General features: G+C 38.3%; 1 protein-coding gene across 1 annotated transcript; it reads left to right on the top strand.

Annotated features, from left to right (window-relative positions):
* The first annotated feature begins 4,045 nt into the window (after positions 1-4,045).
* Positions 4,046-15,560, top strand: LOC127453072 (hepatic leukemia factor-like). The gene is made up of 5 exons (XM_051719096.1): positions 4,046-4,960; positions 5,240-5,484; positions 7,223-7,678; positions 10,668-10,915; positions 13,123-15,560. The coding sequence occupies exons 2-5, from the start codon at positions 5,295-5,297 to the stop codon at positions 13,336-13,338; spliced, it is 1,110 nt and encodes a 369-aa protein (XP_051575056.1). The 5' UTR covers positions 4,046-4,960; positions 5,240-5,294; the 3' UTR covers positions 13,339-15,560.
* Positions 15,561-16,928: the final 1,368 nt, after the last annotated feature.

Below are 16,928 nucleotides of genomic sequence, written 5' to 3'. Positions count from 1 at the left end.
TTACGGCGTGCATTCGTCGTGGCATTGTTTCAACAACCTTATGCAACGTCACAACATTTATTTCCATCCAGAGTTGCATTAATTTTTGGCTGAGATCTTGTATTGACGATGGAAGAGTCGAACTACTCCATAAAGTCTTCTCCAGCACATCCCAAAGATTTTCAATGGGGTGAAGGTCAGGACTCTGTGGTGGCCAATTCATGTGTGAAAATGATTCCTCATGCTCCCTAAACTGCTCTTTCACAGTTTGAGCCCGATGAATCTTGGCATTGTCATCCTGGAATATTCCTGTGCTGTCAGGGAAGAAAAAATCCATTGGTGGGATAACCTGGTCATTCAGTACATTCTGGTAGTCAGCTGACTTCATTTTATTGCCGCATAACGTTGCTGCGCTTAGACCTGACCAATTGAAGCAACCCCAGATCATAATACTGCCTCCAGAGGCTTGTACAGTGGGCACTATGCATGACGGGTGCATCGCTTCATGCGCTTCCCTCCTTACCCTGATGTGCCCATCGCTTTGTAATAGGGTAAATCTGGACTCATCAGACCACATGACCTTTTTCCATTGCTCCACAGTCCAATCTTTATGCTCCCTAGCAAATTGAAGTTGTTTTTTCTGATAAGCCTCACTAACAAGTGGCATTCTTGTGGCCACACAGCTGTTTAGTCCCAATCCTGTAAATTGTCATTGCATAGTGCATGTGAAAATGCTCTTACTTTCACTATTAAATAGAGTTGGGTACTCGAGTTTGGACTTGAGTCACAAGTCCAGTTTTAATGGACTTGTACTTGTCACGGACTCGGATGCATTTTTACTCGAACTTGACTCGGACTCGAGCTTTTCCGACTCGGCCGAGTCCATGGCATTTGTGATGCAATGAAAAACAAACAAACAAACACATCCTCTTTTCCCCAGACATGTCCTCTTTTTCAGACCTGAAAAATGCGTCCGGCTGGCATTTCAAAATTGCCTCTAAATGTCTGGGATTTGGCTTTGTCTTCATATTGATGTGAAGTTAGTCTCTCTACAGTTAGTACTATCATACATTCTGTGTATTTGATACTGCGCATCAGTTTTCACGCGTATATGTCCTTATGTGTGATTATTCTAGCTGAGAGCAGCAGTGCGAACTCTTTCAAAGTACTTCTTTAACTCTCTAGCCCGCGCGCCCGTGGTGTATGTGTGTGCGTGAAAGAGACCGCCATTCGCACTCTGCTGCTCTCATCCAGAAATATCAATAACGTAAGTAAGTACAACACCCCCTCCATTATTTATACCATGATCAATGGAAATATGTAAATGCTTCATGCTGCAAATTTACTACAGGGGCATTTAAACTAATATGACAGATGAAATAGACCATAATGGAAATTGTACAACTCAGTCCATCGCATATTTGTAGCGCAAACTCTGTGTGTTACCTGTAAAGCTGGCACTTGTGTTTCAATGGTAAAGAAGTCAAAATACAATGAAGAACACAAGTGAGGGGACAAGTCTCTATTCGTCTATTATCCATGTTAAATATAATGTGAAAAGAATGAAACGTCAGCCCAAGGTGAGTTTGATCCTGACTTTAGGGAAGTAGGCTACACCTGGACACAGCAGGAGGACTGAAAAGTGTGAAGTGTAGTATTGTAGTATATAAATATTTTTCTAATGGTATCTGATCCAATCCCCATCCATTAATTGGCTCTATCACTCCACTCTCTCCTCTCCACCAATAGCTGGTGTGTGTTGAGCATACTGGTGCACTATGGATGCTGTCGCATCATCCAGGTGGACACTGGTGGTGGTCGAGGAGAGTCCCCTGTTCACTGTGTAAAGTGCTTTGAGTGTAGTGTCAGAAAAGCGCTATATATAATGTAACATTCATTTTCTGTTTTTATTTTATGTTGTTGCATTTAATTTTATGGGCATTATTAAATGTTTTAAACACATTAAATGTATTTAATTAATTACATTAAAATGTATTTCACCCATAATTTTAGATAAAACTAAATTGAATAGACAAAATTCGAAATAAAAACTAGATAAAAATTCGAAATAATAACTGGTTGTAATGAATAACACCAAAGAAAGTGAAAGCTGCATATGTCTGAGTGGAGGGAAAAAGCAACAAATAATTGAAATGTCAGCAGAACGCAATAAAAAGTGTGTTGATACACCTAAAGCATATGCTTTCCTTCTGAAACCACTTTGAAATTTGTTCAGCAGGATACTATTTTTTTATTTTTTATTATTTTTTTCATTTATATTGACAAATTGTTTTTCTTAGTTGTGAAGGTTAAAATAAGCTTAAAATATTGATGTTGAGTTTACGGTTACAATTTTAATTCAGTTTCTTGAACAGATTCATTCGGACTCGACTCGGACTCGGCCTGTTATGGACTCGGTCTTGAGTCCGACTCTGCCCCTTTTGTACTCGGACTCGACTCAGACTCGATTGTTTAAAGACTCGGACTCGACTAAGGTGGACTCGAACCCAACACTACTATTAAACATAGCCGTGAGTTCTGCTGTCGATTTTTTTCCAATGTGACTTCAAGCGTTTTAGTGATCTACGATTACGATCATTCTGGATTTTTTTCAGACCACATTTCTTCTGTGAAGCTCACGGTTCACCACTATCCTTCCATGTCTTATTAATGCGTTGGACAGTTCTTAACCCAATGCCAGTGATTTCAGCAATCTCCTTAGTTGTTTTCTTTGCTTGATGCAGGCCAATAATTTGAACCCTTCTGAAACACAGTAACATCTTTTCCACGACCACAGGATACATCTTCCGACATGGTTGTTTAAGAAATGAGAAGCTACACACGGCATCAGTTAGGGTTAAAAGAATTGTTGCCAGCTGAAACATATTAATCACTGCAATAATGATCCAATCATAGACTCTTAATTATCTGCTTATTTAAAAGCAAACGGCGAATTTTTTATTTTTTAATATTTTTTTTTAATTTTTTATTTTTTTTGGGGCAGGCAGTGTAGGTAACATCAAATAACAACAATCATTAAAAAAATAAAAAAATAAATGAGAATTGATGTCTATATTGGAACAGAAACTGGGTCTGAAAGGGCTAATGAGGGTAGATTTTAATGTATCACAAAACGATGAACTACAAGGGAATGGAAAATTTAGCTGATAAACCAATTTATGTAATGCATAATGCACTAATACAAACTAAAAAGTGCGATATATGCTTTTAGAGTGCTAATGTCGTTTAGCACCTAAAAATGCTCTTCACTATGTTGATCAGTTGGTGGCAGCAGGGAACTCTACAACCAATCCAAAGAAGGAGGCCCAGCAGCACAGCTGTCACATGGATTTAAACGCTGTGGGTGGAAAACAAGTCCTTGTGTGTGTGTGTGTGTGTGTGTGTGTGTGTGTGTGTGTGTGTGTGTGTGTGTGTGTGTGTGTGTGTGTGAGAGAGAGAGATAACCAGAATATTAGCGTACTGTTGTGCGTGTTTATGTAGCCTACTGTATATGAATGATGGAAAGAGTGAGCCATAAAGAAGCCAAAATGCCTTCTAATCTGATTCTTATGCGCAAAACTGTTTTATTCTAGTGTCTTTATGAATTAATTATAGTTATGCTCTATTAAATAATCATTAAAAGCACACATAATAGTTTAGGTTTTAAAATCATAAGACCTGCATTGAGCATTTGAATACTTTAATTCTCTCGTAAGGCTGGGTTCATCAGGTTCAACCCTAACGAATCTATTTCCTTTATTCCTGAATCTTTTGTATGTGTGCGCCACTCTTCTCCTGGATGCACGCATTTTCTGTGTTCTCACGCGGCTGTGGCATGGGTGGGATGTGTGGGCGGTTCACTGTTCTCAACAGTAGCCAGTAGCGGGGCGAGAAGGGAGGAGACTCTTTTCACTCAGCCAATAGCTGCAAAGGCTCAGCCGCGACTCCGCGTGCGAACACCATGTGCACTGGAGAACGAGTCTGTGTTTGAGAGTGTCAACGTGTAGTCTCCTCTGGACTCATGCTCACGTTTCCCGCGGATTATTAGTGAAGCAGAAAAGTGTGCTCATTCGCTTGATAATTCACCCCCCACACCAGACGAATCTCCCAAAAGTAGCTCTCTGGTAAACACATAGACCAAGGGGACTGAGCTGGCAATTATTGCTGTATTTGTAATTGATACTTTTAATGCTTGTTAAAACTGTCCGCTTCCCTTCCTGAAAAGTGGCTGCACGTTCATGCTGTTTTGGGGTGCGGAATATTGGCGTCATTGGGAAATCTGGAAGTGAATATAGTGAAATTATCGGTCAATTTTTTTTAATAATCGCTGCCCACCCCAGGGGAGCGTGCCTGTCACTTGAAGGTGGGTCTTATTAATATTAAACAGTGACGCGCAGCTGTACCGACTTCGCGCCTCTACTCTTGGAGGCGTCACGTCACGTGAGTGGCCCGTGTTCGTTCCAGCTGAGCGAAAAGATCTGCCAGTTTGAGCTCAAAGAAGCCTGCTGTACACAGAGAACTGAACAGAAGGGGGTGACCACAAGGGGAAAACGATTGAGCGGCTAAATGGGAAAAAAAGAAAAAACGTCAACATCCAGCCAATCGCACTACGCAGCAGAAATTGACTCAGCAACACTTTCCTCGATTTGTTTTCATTTGTTATTTTTGAGACGACGCAAGTTTCTTTGCTCCGTTCATTCTTGAGTTCAACGCATTCAAGTTATTGTTTGCATGATTGGATTTTTGTTTGCACCACTGTTTTGTGCCGGAGCTGTTGGATCCGGTTAATTTGGTGCTTTTATTTCACGGTGGACTTGGACGTCGCTGCATCAGTTTGATTTTTAAAAGTTCAAAACAGAAGATAAGCGGTCAGCACTTTCTGGAAATACTGGGGAATGTTTATTTTTATCCACACGACGAGTCTAAAATCAGATGTATTCAGAAGTGCTCTCTTTATTTAAAGTCTTATTTTCAAACAAAGGTAATTTGACTTTAAGGTGCATATTTGTTTCTTATCAAATGTTTTGGCGCACGTGAGCCGCTGTGCTATCATTGATAATGTAAACACGGTCTCGTGTTGCATGGCTTTTTATTCGCAACTTTTGTGCTTACTAACTTGTATGAAACTTTATTGATATAAATTAATGCAGTAAATTATATATTGTAATATGCATTATTGGGTATCGAATTAATGCCTTATTTTCTTGTCGTTGTTTCCACTATGAATCGTCATGTGATTGATTTGACGGCTGTTCATTAGTATTGAACCATCCAAGCATCTAGCGGTCAAGGGTGTTCAGTCCGGCGGACGTTGGATGATGGCCAAGCCCCTTTCACAGCTCCTGCCCCCGGACCTTCCCTCTGCCGGAGCGAGCCCGCAGTTTGGCAACAGTAGTCAGGCAGGAGGCTCTCATGGCGGTGGACACTTAAACTCCGCAGCAAACTTGAAGTCGCTCCTGCAGCTCTCCGTGAAGGAGCGCGCCAAAGACTGTTGTGAAATAAAGGGTGAGAAAATGCACCTGCTTCCCTGACAAGTGTGTGTCAGGAACCCTCTCTCAGCCTTTATGTCGTTTGTGTTTGTGCTCCTTGATTGTCAAAATAATGTGTTAATATTTACAGGCCACTTAGTTTCCTAAGTGTTTTGATAATAGCTTTTAAAATGTGTGGTCGCACGTGTGTAATGGCAGGGTCATGTGTAAGCATAGCTCTCAGTCAGCCTCAGACAGGACATCACATGGGACTTAGTTGAAGAGATAAACAAGGCCAGGCCATTCAGCATCTTAGCTCATGACCCAGGTACTTTGAGGTCAGCTATTGGCTAAGCCATTTTGTTTACAGGCCCATGCAATGATGTACAGCATATAACCACCACACCAACAGGAGATTTCCTCTGCCTTTGAAATATTGCAATAAAATCAGAAAAATTTGCAATATTGTAAATGGTGAAAAAGCTCTATGTATTTGCTGTCAGTGCCATTGTCAAAGTGACTAGGTAAAATGGTAACCCATAATACAGATTGATCCTGAATAGACATATCTCAGTGTGTATCTACAGTAAGTGCAGTGAAAATTCAGGATTTTTGTGCATGCAGTACTACATGCTGTTTTTTTTTTAATCATTACGACTGATATTCAAAAGACTCATAACACAATTTGTTGTGTGTTTAAATGTTTTTAGCAGACTGTCTTGATGGATATGAATAGAAAAAATGAACAGAAACAGAAGAAACAAATATTTATAGTTTTTTTTATGCTGTATCACTAGACCAGATCTTTACAAGAATTTCCCATTTCAAGCTGTCTTCACTGGTTTCCACATGCACTTTAAAATGCCTGATTTAGCCTAACCATCAGCGTCATTAAGATTTCAGACCCCACCCTGACCCTAGAGTGTCTTATACCCCACCTAAATGTTTTAAGATGGAAACATAGAACTAAGTTCAAGAGCTGCTATTTCAGCAATTGCAGATTGTTGTTTTTAGTTTTTCGTTGTTCCTATAGATTAAAAATGGTCTTATTCCAGCTAAGCAACTTCACCAGAATATTAGTATATTAGCTCCACTTAAACAATGCATCTACTGTACACTATAACTCAGTATAATTATTAATCGTATTACTAAGTTATACTAATGTAATATCATTATGCTATATGCACACCTAGCTTTGTTGTGTTTGTTACATTATAGCTTTAGTTCAGTCATGATACCATAGTTATGTCATGTTTAGCCATTGCAGTTTCATTGCGCTATAACATTGTGATAGCTTTACCATGAGCTTGCAGGGATGTGAAAACAAGTTAATCTTTTGTTGGTTTATAGTATAGTGTTGATCAAGGGAATTTCATGATGCATTGATACACTGGGATGTAAAAGGAGAACTATGATACGTGTTGATATGGCAGAGGTATTTCTCGCAGAGGGATATGAAAGTTGCAGTGAAGTGTTATTCTTTCCCTTAACACAAATGATCAAGTAATCTGAGCACCATCACAAGAGCAAATAAAAAAATACAGATTATCCAGAATTGGGTTTGAATCTAGAACTGCATCCTTATAGAGAGTGTGAAGTAAATGCAGAGGTATTTGTGCTTGGCTTGTGTCCTGCAGTTAGCTTAAAAAGAATAGTTAGCATGTGTTTTTAGATGATTCAAGGGTGTAAAAGTTCCTCTGAATCTCATGAGAGATGACAGTATTTTGTAATAATCCTGCAAACTAAATTGTATTTTGTTATTCTGTTTCCTATAGGGAAGGACAGTTTGGATATTGATGAGGACTCTCTTGGTCGCTGTCCTCTGCGCAGTGGCTGCAACAATGGACTAGTTGGTGACAGCAATGGAGCAGGCACAGGCAGTTTCTCTAACAGCAATAACAATTCCTTCCTGGGCCCGTTGCTATGGGAACGAACATTGCCATGTGATGGCGGGCTGTTCCAGTTGCAGTACATGGATCTTGAAGAGTTTCTGACGGAGAACGGGATGAGCAGCATGCACAATACCTCCAACTCCACCTCCGCTCAGATACCTTCTCAGAGCCCTCAGTCTGCCATCCCAAACCAGGGCTCCCAGTGCCTCCCCACCTCCCCCCAACACTGCTCCTCTTCCTCCTCACCAACATCAACCACTGCCTCTTCCTCGCCCTCTCTGCTCGGGCTGGACATGCACACGCCACAAAGAATGCTTGGAGCTGCAGATTGCCTGCACAGTGAGTTTATAGTTCAAAGATTTAAAGGAAAAAACTTTCTTCTGTGGAACACAAAAGGAGATGTTAGGTAGCTTGTTATCCCCAGTCACCATTCACTTTCATTGCTTGGAAAAAAAATAAGCTATGAAAGTGACTGGTGACTGAGGCTATCATTCTGCTAATAATCTTCTTTTTGTGTTCGGCGGAAAAAGGAGAGTTGTATGGGTAAATGATGACGAATAAAATTTTTTGGGTAGACTAACTCTTTATCCAGCTGCAGAATATAAGAGAGAATGTTGAGAACCCAAGTAATGAACAGTAAGATAGGAAACAAAAAATGTCAAAAAAGAGGCCTTCACAGTTCAAGGACCTTCTCCATTCTGCTTTCAAGAATTCTTCTTGGATTTCTGTCTTCGTGTGAGTAATAAAAGAAGTACCAGACAGTCTCTTGGGTGTGTGTTTCTGTTTAGTTTGAGTATTAATGGTTTGGGTGTGAGTGTTATGACTGTAGATTGATGCCGATGGTGTGTATTTGTAGGCTGCAGAGTGTTAAGAGGTTTGGGCGGTTTTTGGGAGTGAGTGTTACTGGGTGTGCAACTGTTGGTTGTATAGATATTGTGTATAATTCATATGAGGCACTATTGGATTGTCTATTTATGTGATTTTATGAGGCGTGGGTTGTATAAAAGGTGACATGGGGGGTTTGCTTGAGTGTTTTTCGGATGCATTGGTTGTATCAGGTCTTTGTGGATCTCTGTTTGTGAAGAATGGGCTGGGTTAGCAGTGTACAATAGGCCCAATCTTTGCACGGCTGACATGCAACAAGGAAAAAGAGATAGACAAGGATATATAAGGAGGACGGTGAGTGAAAAGAGAGGAAAAGATTTTGATATATAGCTGAGAAAGAGACACAGATTGAAAGGCAGGGAAAGTAAACAGTGAGAGAATAAAATATGGAGACGCAGGTGGGCTCAAAGCAAAGAAAGAGAGAGAAAGTGCATGTTCGATTGTACTCGCATGTTTTTAAATCTCTTTATCTTCTCACACGCATGGTCCATGTGCGTGCACTCAATCACGTGCCGAGGCCGAGGCAAGCAGAGTGAGAACGAGTACAGGGGAGGGGCATAAGAGAGGAGGTGTGTGTGGGAGTGTGTGTGAGTGTGTGTGTGAGAAACAGTGAGGGAGAGATTGAAAGTTTGAGATGGAATGACTCAGTAGAGTTGATACTGTACTTCCGATTAGATGTTTGTTTACATTTTTGTTGTGGCTCGAGAGAGAGAAAGATTAAAAGTGCTATTGGTAAATATTAAGAGTTTATTTAGTGCAATTTTAAATCAGAGTGCAACAGGCGTCACATTGCATATTTGCACAGATTTTATTATCAAGCTAATTGTAAAAAAAGAGGGCCTGTGCCACTGCATGTGCACACTAAAGAGGATAAGTGCCAAATGAGGTCAAAGTTACTCTTAACCCTTGTGCGACCTTTGGGACTTTTTTGTCTTTCGTTTTTGTTTTTTTCTATTAATGGCAATTGTTAATTGTTAATGGTTAATATCAAAGGCATACATTTTGCCAAAGGTGTGTATTTTGGGGTAAATTTTGATATTTCAACCTCAGTCCTATCTATAATATACTTTGTACACAAAATAGTTACACTCTGGACCTTCAGGACAAAAATGTCCCCATTAAAACCCAGTGCCATTAAAGCATAAAATCATGAATTCTATGGTATTATGCTTTCATTCCGTAGCCCTGGCTTCATAATTTAAATGTTTAATATTTTCCACCAGATGGCACCATTTTTCCTCATGTTTAGCCTATGGAGCAAATACATGCTTTTTTCCTATTTTCTGTTTGCTGTATTATAGAGCACTGCAGGCTAATTGAATAAATGATGCAGCTAAAATTGTGTGGTTGTGTTGTTATGGATGTCAGAGTGTGTTTTGTGTGAGTGTATTGAGAAAATTGTGTGTGTGTGTGTGTGTGTGTGTGTGTAAAAAGCAACAGTGGCATTATGTAAACAAACTGGCATTTTAAGGGTTAACATCCTGAAAATGAATGAATATTTGGTAGTTATGATCAGGACTAAAAAAGTTGGTTAAAAAAGTTAACTCATTGGAAGTGGACAATAATATTAATATGTAATATTATTATGGCAGTTTTTTGACACTGACATTTTGTCCTCTAAGGACCTCTGAGTAACTTTTTTTATTTACGCACAAGGGTTAAGGGCACTTGATAGACATTAGAAAAGGTGGAAGTATACTGTGACTTCACATATAAAAAAACAAAACAGAAAAAACACTGGTTTTGTTGTACCGTCATGACAGGATTCACTTTAATAGTCTGGGTAGTGTGTGTGTGGTGTGTATGTGTGTTTGCCGATCCAAGGTGTCTTTTGTTGTGTGTGTGTGTGTGTGTGTGTGTGTGTGTGTATGTTCTGGCACTCTGCCAGGCAGGTTAAAGAAATGTAGTGTGTGTAAGAAGTGTGTATAGCTATAGTTTATAGTTTATTTATTTTATTTATTCTAAAAATGCAGAAAGTTTTCTTTTAGGGTAGAGTGTAAGTTACGTCTAGTCTGTAGTAATTATAATTTATATAAAGCTTTATATAAATCTATTGAAGTATATCGGATATCCCCATTTAGATAACTAAGTAAACATTCCTTTTTTAATTTCCCTTTATATTCCCTTCTAATTTTCTATTTTTCTATTGAGTATCTGAAATCTTGGTAAGTTTCAAAGTCTTGTTGGTTCACTTTGCATTTGTAGAGATTTACTATCAAATTATACGCAAATGAAATTAAACATCAGTAAAACCACAAATTTAAATGTTCTGACAGACAGAACTAAGGGTCAAAATATTGGACAATGGAAATAAAAGGAAAGCGTTTGAGGGATTGAGTTGTGATCTGCTGCCTGTTACTGCCCCCTTGTGGTTCATTTGAGAACTGTTTTGAGAAATAAACATGACCTAACTAAGGTGTCTACTTTGTGTTCACATATTCAGGCTCTCCACCAGGCAGCTTGGAGCCAATGCCCTCACCTTCCTCCACTACCTGTCCACCACTCCCTACACCGCCCATCACCAATTGCAGTGACTTGCCCTTTGACACTGATCCTGCAGACGTTGCACTGTCAAGTGTGCCTGGACAGGAGGCGTTTGACCCCCGCAGGCATCGTTTCAGTGAGGACGAGCTCAAACCTCAGCCCATGATTAAAAAGGCTCGTAAGATGCTTGTCCCTGAGGACCTGAAGGTGAGAAGCTCAACATCACATATCACGTTCATTCAGTATCATGCTATGGTCCTAATTAATTTAATTTCCTAGATAAGCTCCATGTTAGTAAAAAAGTGTTTTTATTTCACTTATCATCTTATACAGGTGACACTCAATTGAGGTCTTTTCAAAATAATGGGTGGAGCATGTTCGTATAATCTTGCTAATTACGAAACTACACCTTTATTTCCATATCCCTTAATGCATTATATGAACATGTGAACTTTAATTTTGCTAACATACTTACCGGTAATAGCCACAGTCAGTATTACTGTGCAGCTGACTATCCAGACATTAGCAGTCATTTATCATTTTGTAGTTCTTTCTGTTCAATTATTTTTTTGAAATAAGAATTATATTCTCTTATTTTGGGCCATTCTGCTTAAAGGAATATTCCGGGTTCAATACAAGTTAAGCTCAATCGACAGCATTTGTTGCATAATGTTTGATTAACACAAAAATGCATTTAGACTTGTCCATCCTTTAAAAAAGAAAAAAGAAAATCTGGGTTACACTCAGGCACTTACAATGGCCAATCAGTAAACCTTACAAACCTTTTCTGTGTAAAAATATATCAACTTCATTGCCATGACAATATAACACCGTAAACACTGAAACGACTGTGAAAACAGTGAATTAAACAACTTTACAGCTCAAATAATACATGAGTTTTAACAAAATAATTTTGTTAAATTAAAAGCTTCACATTTCTGCCTTTAAACTCTCCAAAAGTTGGCCACATTAACTTTCATTGTAAGTGAAAAGTCAGAAGGATTTTTTTTTTTTGTGGTAATTCACAATATGCCACAAATGCTGTCAATTGAGTTTAACTTGTATTCAACCCAGAATATTCCTTGATCTCTCAGATATTGACTGGAAAATTTCCACCCTCATTATGGTCAGCAGGTTCGATGTTTTTCATGCTTTTATAATAGACCTATGCAAATACACTATTGCAGCTCGTGAGCATGTTGGCATCAGTAAAAGACAGTGATGCCTGATTAGCCATGTCATTGTCACACATTCATATTAAGGAGATTTTAGAATGAAAGCAAGGAGAAACTTCAGTGTCTTGTTCATTAGTTGGTAAAGACCAGTTATCAAACACATTCAACGGTGACATTGGTTTATTACAAGCATTACTGGCAGTGTTTTATAAGGCATGTAAGATTTGTTTTGACACTGAGAGATTTCATTGGGGAAAATGTGGTAGCTTAGCTCGTGTGATCTAAATATTGATGCAGACGTCTTGGAAACAGTTGGAGATTCTTGAATATATCTGAGTTATTGTTATAAAGGGCTCATCAGTGAAAAGGGGGGATTACATTTTGGTGACAGTGTGGAGATGTGACCTCCTCTGGGAGCAAATTAATGATTTAGATACCTTAACAGAAAGCAACCATTTTTTAAAATAGAGGTTAAATAATGGAAGCATCTAAAACCATAACAGATTAAATTTAAAAGTAACATTTGATAAATATTAAATTTATTTTGAAAAGTTAAAAAATAAATAAATGCCATCATGTGAACTGCCAGTCAAATTTCTGAGAATTTATTAAGTGCTTTAACACAAAGTTTGTAAAAGGTTTTTCTTGCGAGATCTAATATACTGTTCCCGGTTACTAGTGACAGAGTGGTGTGAACCACAGCCCTTTGTCTGGCACTTTGAGGACAGCCACTGAACCACAGCAGTACTTTGTGTGTAGTGCTAAATAAACCTCAGGCTTTTTGCTGGCTCAAAGTCATTTCTTACTGAAATGTCACTCAAAGTTGCTAGAAAGATAGCGTACATACAAACGATTACATATTCACTCATACACAAACACACAAATCCTAGTAATCAGGCAAAAATTCCTTGTTAGAGAACCAACACAAATGTCAGTGTGTTTTAGTATGTACTTTAATAACCAGTCTTGTTAAAGTGCAAATTCGTATGTGTTATGATTCAGAGCATTTCCTATTTCCCTTCCTGCTGTCTCTCATCTGCACATTTCTTTGAATTTTTTTCCACAAACACTCTTTTCTCTTTCTTCGGTTAGGTCATTTTTCTTTTTGTATCAAACCACTCTAAGCTTTACCACTATTTTAATTTATACTATGGAAAAGCATGAAGAATTATGTTCCTGTATTAACCCCTCTTTCTTTCTCTCTTTCTTTATTTCTTTCTCTTTCTGTGATTTCTCAAGGATGAGAAGTACTGGAGTCGACGTTGTAAAAACAACGAGGCCGCAAAGCGTTCTCGTGATGCTCGTCGACTAAAGGAGAACCAGATCACAGTACGCGCCGCCTTCCTTGAGCGTGAGAACGCTGCTCTGAGACAGGAAGTAGCCGACATGCGCAAAGAGCTTGGCCGGTGCCGTAACATCCTGAACAAATATGAGGGTCACCAAATGGATCAGTAAGAAAGAAGGGAGGAGGGGAAGAAATCGGGAAATGAGATGATGGATGAAGAAAACATTGAATGTTACTATGATAGTCATGCTAAAAGACAGAGGAAACAGACAAGTGCATCAAATATATGGAATAATGTATGAAGATGGCACAAGAGCTCAAGATTTAAACTGGAGGAAGAGACCATGTCACTCTTTATTTGTTTTTGTTTTTTCCCAGTAAGGTACAATGGCAAGATTTTAATTATGGAGAGAATTGTATATTTTTATATGGTAGAAATATGCTTAATGGGGAAAGGACATTTTTGAAATTGATTTTTGTATATTTTCTATATCTTTTTGAGGATTGTTAAGTAGAGACATAGTGATTGAGAGGTCTGGTATAGGTTTCACTGTAATATAAAGTCATTTTAATGTGCTATTTTTGAAGCAATCAACACTTAGTTGAAGAATTTGGTCTCATGAACGAAAGCAAAAATGAATGTCAGAATTTATAAGCCTAGCCATTCACAGAACTTTTGAAAGTAGAGAATTGAGAAAAATAACTTTCTAAAGAGCTTAAACTGTAAAATAATTCAACGATTTTACATTTGTATGGAAATGTTGTTAATATAGATTTGTTCAAGCACTTACATTGTGATGAACCCATGCATAATGATTTGGCAGAGCTGACAAAGTGCAATCATGGATAAGGGGAAATAGACAAGGACAGGTGCATCTCAACTCTTTGGAGAAAACAATTCTTATCAGTCTACTGCTGATATATCTTTGTCATTCTCAAAGGAAAACTGAACATGCACTGATGGTAAAAGAGAGCATCATCTGAAAGTCATGCATTAATTATCACACATTGTTTCCTTTAATGGTGAACTCAATAGGATTATTTCTCCTAAACTTGATATATCTTGTCTAAAATGTACTCATCTGTTTTTATATAAGTCTGACTCACAGTTACAAACAAATAGCTGTGAGCGTTTTAGTGGCAGCATACATCCACAACGCACAGCGAAGGATCTTAAGTGAACTTGCAGAGGCTGTTCTTGCTGTGCAAAAACACAACTTTGACCTCTACGGATTGAAAATATGGGACATGGCTCTCTGATTGTATAGATTGATTCCTTGTATTGGATGCACAGGAAATTGCATTTCGAAACAGGTCGATATGTAGATGTTTTGGAATGTCTCTGCTGGTTTTGCACCTGTATATGCAAACACAATCAAGCCAACTAGCAGTCACACTTGAATTGGAACAATGTTGAATTCTTACAAACTGATGTCCAGTATCAGTCAAAATGATTCAAAAATGAATCCACAGGACTCTGTGGTAAAAAATCCACTTGTTTTGGTTTGTGGCTCCTCTTTATTTCTCAAGTCTTGTCTGTTTCTTTCCTTAATGACCATTAAAGTAATTTCACTTTTTATGAATTATTATTGTTCTGATCATTATTACTATTGCTGTTAATACTACGATTGAATTATTTTTGTTGTTGTTTTATTTTCCTTGATATTGTCTACTTTCTTATGCTCCTCTACAGAGAATACCCATGTATGTTCTCAAATGTGGAGATTTTGTCACTTCCTGTTGGTTCTAGCATTCTCCGTCAACAACAGCTGTAAAAGAATTGTCGCCATGACAGCCAGGTCAATTTGTGCATCTGAGGAACACTTGAAAAAACTGTTGCCCTTGGCGATCATAAACTCTGCTTTCCCCCATAGAAATTGATTTTTTCTCTTTATTTCTGTACACATAGCATTATATGGCCCATCATACCTTTTGCTGTCTTGTTTTTCTCCTTTTTGTGCATGTAGGTGTTTGAGCAAACTGCCGCCTTTTTTCTCAGTAATTTGCTGCCTGTTTTCTCATCAGTGACAATATACTCTCTCAGATGGACCTTGGGTAATGTCCTTTTCTGCACTTTCACATGTGGATGACTATGAACATCTTGTGTTGTGACTCATGTTTTTTGATGTACAAATGCCCTAATGCATCAGTGTTACCCACACTGCACCTAGCCAAAGTAATGCAGGGGAATGTAGTCTTTTCTTCAAGACCACAAATAAACAATTGTTCTTACTCACTAAACACTAAGATTCATTGATTTGTTTGTCACGCACGTGTCTATTCCTTTGTGTAGTATTTACCACTCTCTTACTTAATACAATATTTAATAAATAAAATGTGTTTGAGGGTGCCAACCAGGAAGATGCATGTTGTCCTTCAATTTTACTTAGCATGCCATCAGGCACAAACACTCTGTTGTCATGGACTGCAGTCCAGAAGAGGCTTTGTGCCTTTAGACATTTCAAAGTAATATGTCTAAATATAAGATGTAAGATGAGAGATGCAAAACATTTGCATACATAATGAAATTGATGTACTTAAGTAGATATAAAGTGTCTAATGATATCATCTACATACTGTGACTTTACAATTACTGTATTTTGTGTAAGAATAAATATTCTGTGATGGAAATGTGATTTAGTATGAATAAGGTCCATAGCTTTGTGACCCTTCCTATCCTCCAAGGGCAATAGAGATTGTCCAGCATGGTCTGCAAAGTAATTTTATTCTTAGTGTTTGGAATAGTTCAACCTACCTGACCAGTTAGCAACACACAAAATGGTGTGTGGATGTACTGTAGACTACATGACCATAAGTATATGTAAGTATATTAATACAGTATATAAGTATATTAATTTCAAAACCACTGGCATTAATAGGGAGCTGGCACCTCCCAACAGCTTCCAATTTACTGGGAAGTTTCTCCACAATATGTTGGAACAAGGCTCCTGGGATTTTCTCATTTTCAGACACAAGAGCATTAGTAAGGACAGGCACTGATTTTGGGCGATGGGGCTTGGCTGTCTGTCAGGGCTCCAGTTCATCCCAATTGTGTTCAGTGCAGTTCAGGTCTGAGCTTTGTGCTAGGGACGTCACTTTGTTCACAGGCGCATTTTCATGTTGGAACAGAAAAAAAGCCCTCTTTAAACTGTTGCCATAAAGTTAGAGGCACCCAGTTATATAGAATACCATTCTATGCCATAGCGTTAAGATTTGTCTTCAGTGTAATTAAAGAGCATAGCCAAACCTGTTCATTATAAGGGGGCATCCACCAAGGACTAAAAACTACATGGTTTTCATTTTGGTTTGTTCTAAGCAAAAACTGTAATTTCTGTTCCGGTTCAGAAGTTCTGCAGCCTCCTTTCCAGTAACCAGTTATAACCAGTTTCTAAGTAACCAGTTAGAACAAAATAAAAGAACGTTCTTTTGACTGTACTCTGCGGTAAGAGGTGGGTGAAATACCAGTTGCAGTGTTGCCAGGTCTCGCAAGAGAAACAAGCAACCTGGTCTGGTAAAACAGGTCTAAAATTAGCCACTTGCCTCACCAAAATAAGTGAAAATAAGCAATTAAATTTTTTCCTGTGTTGTGGATTTATCTGCATAGAAATCATAACAAGCATACAGTTAATTAACAGTTAAGTGTAATTTTAAATTACAGATCTGTTCTCAGTCAAAACCCGGCAGCATCAAATCTGTATTAATGCATCATATCTAACAATAATTCAGTGAAGACTTGGAAACAACTGAGAAATATACTTTT

Source organism: Myxocyprinus asiaticus, chromosome 15, assembly GCF_019703515.2.
Source record: "Myxocyprinus asiaticus isolate MX2 ecotype Aquarium Trade chromosome 15, UBuf_Myxa_2, whole genome shotgun sequence".
NCBI classification, from domain to species: domain Eukaryota; kingdom Metazoa; phylum Chordata; class Actinopteri; order Cypriniformes; family Catostomidae; genus Myxocyprinus; species Myxocyprinus asiaticus.
The sequence above is the reverse complement of the archived record's forward strand: the minus strand, read 5'-3'. Positions and strand labels throughout refer to the sequence as shown.

Coding starts and splice junctions, on each gene's coding strand:
- LOC127453072 (XM_051719096.1), top strand. CDS start 5,295: ATGATGGCCAAGCCCCTTTCACAGCTCCTGCCCCCGGACCTTCCCTCT. Junction 7,679..10,667: donor AGCTGCAGATTGCCTGCACA/GTGAGTTTATAG, acceptor TCACATATTCAG/GCTCTCCACCAGGCAGCTTG. Junction 10,916..13,122: donor TTGTCCCTGAGGACCTGAAG/GTGAGAAGCTCA, acceptor TGATTTCTCAAG/GATGAGAAGTACTGGAGTCG.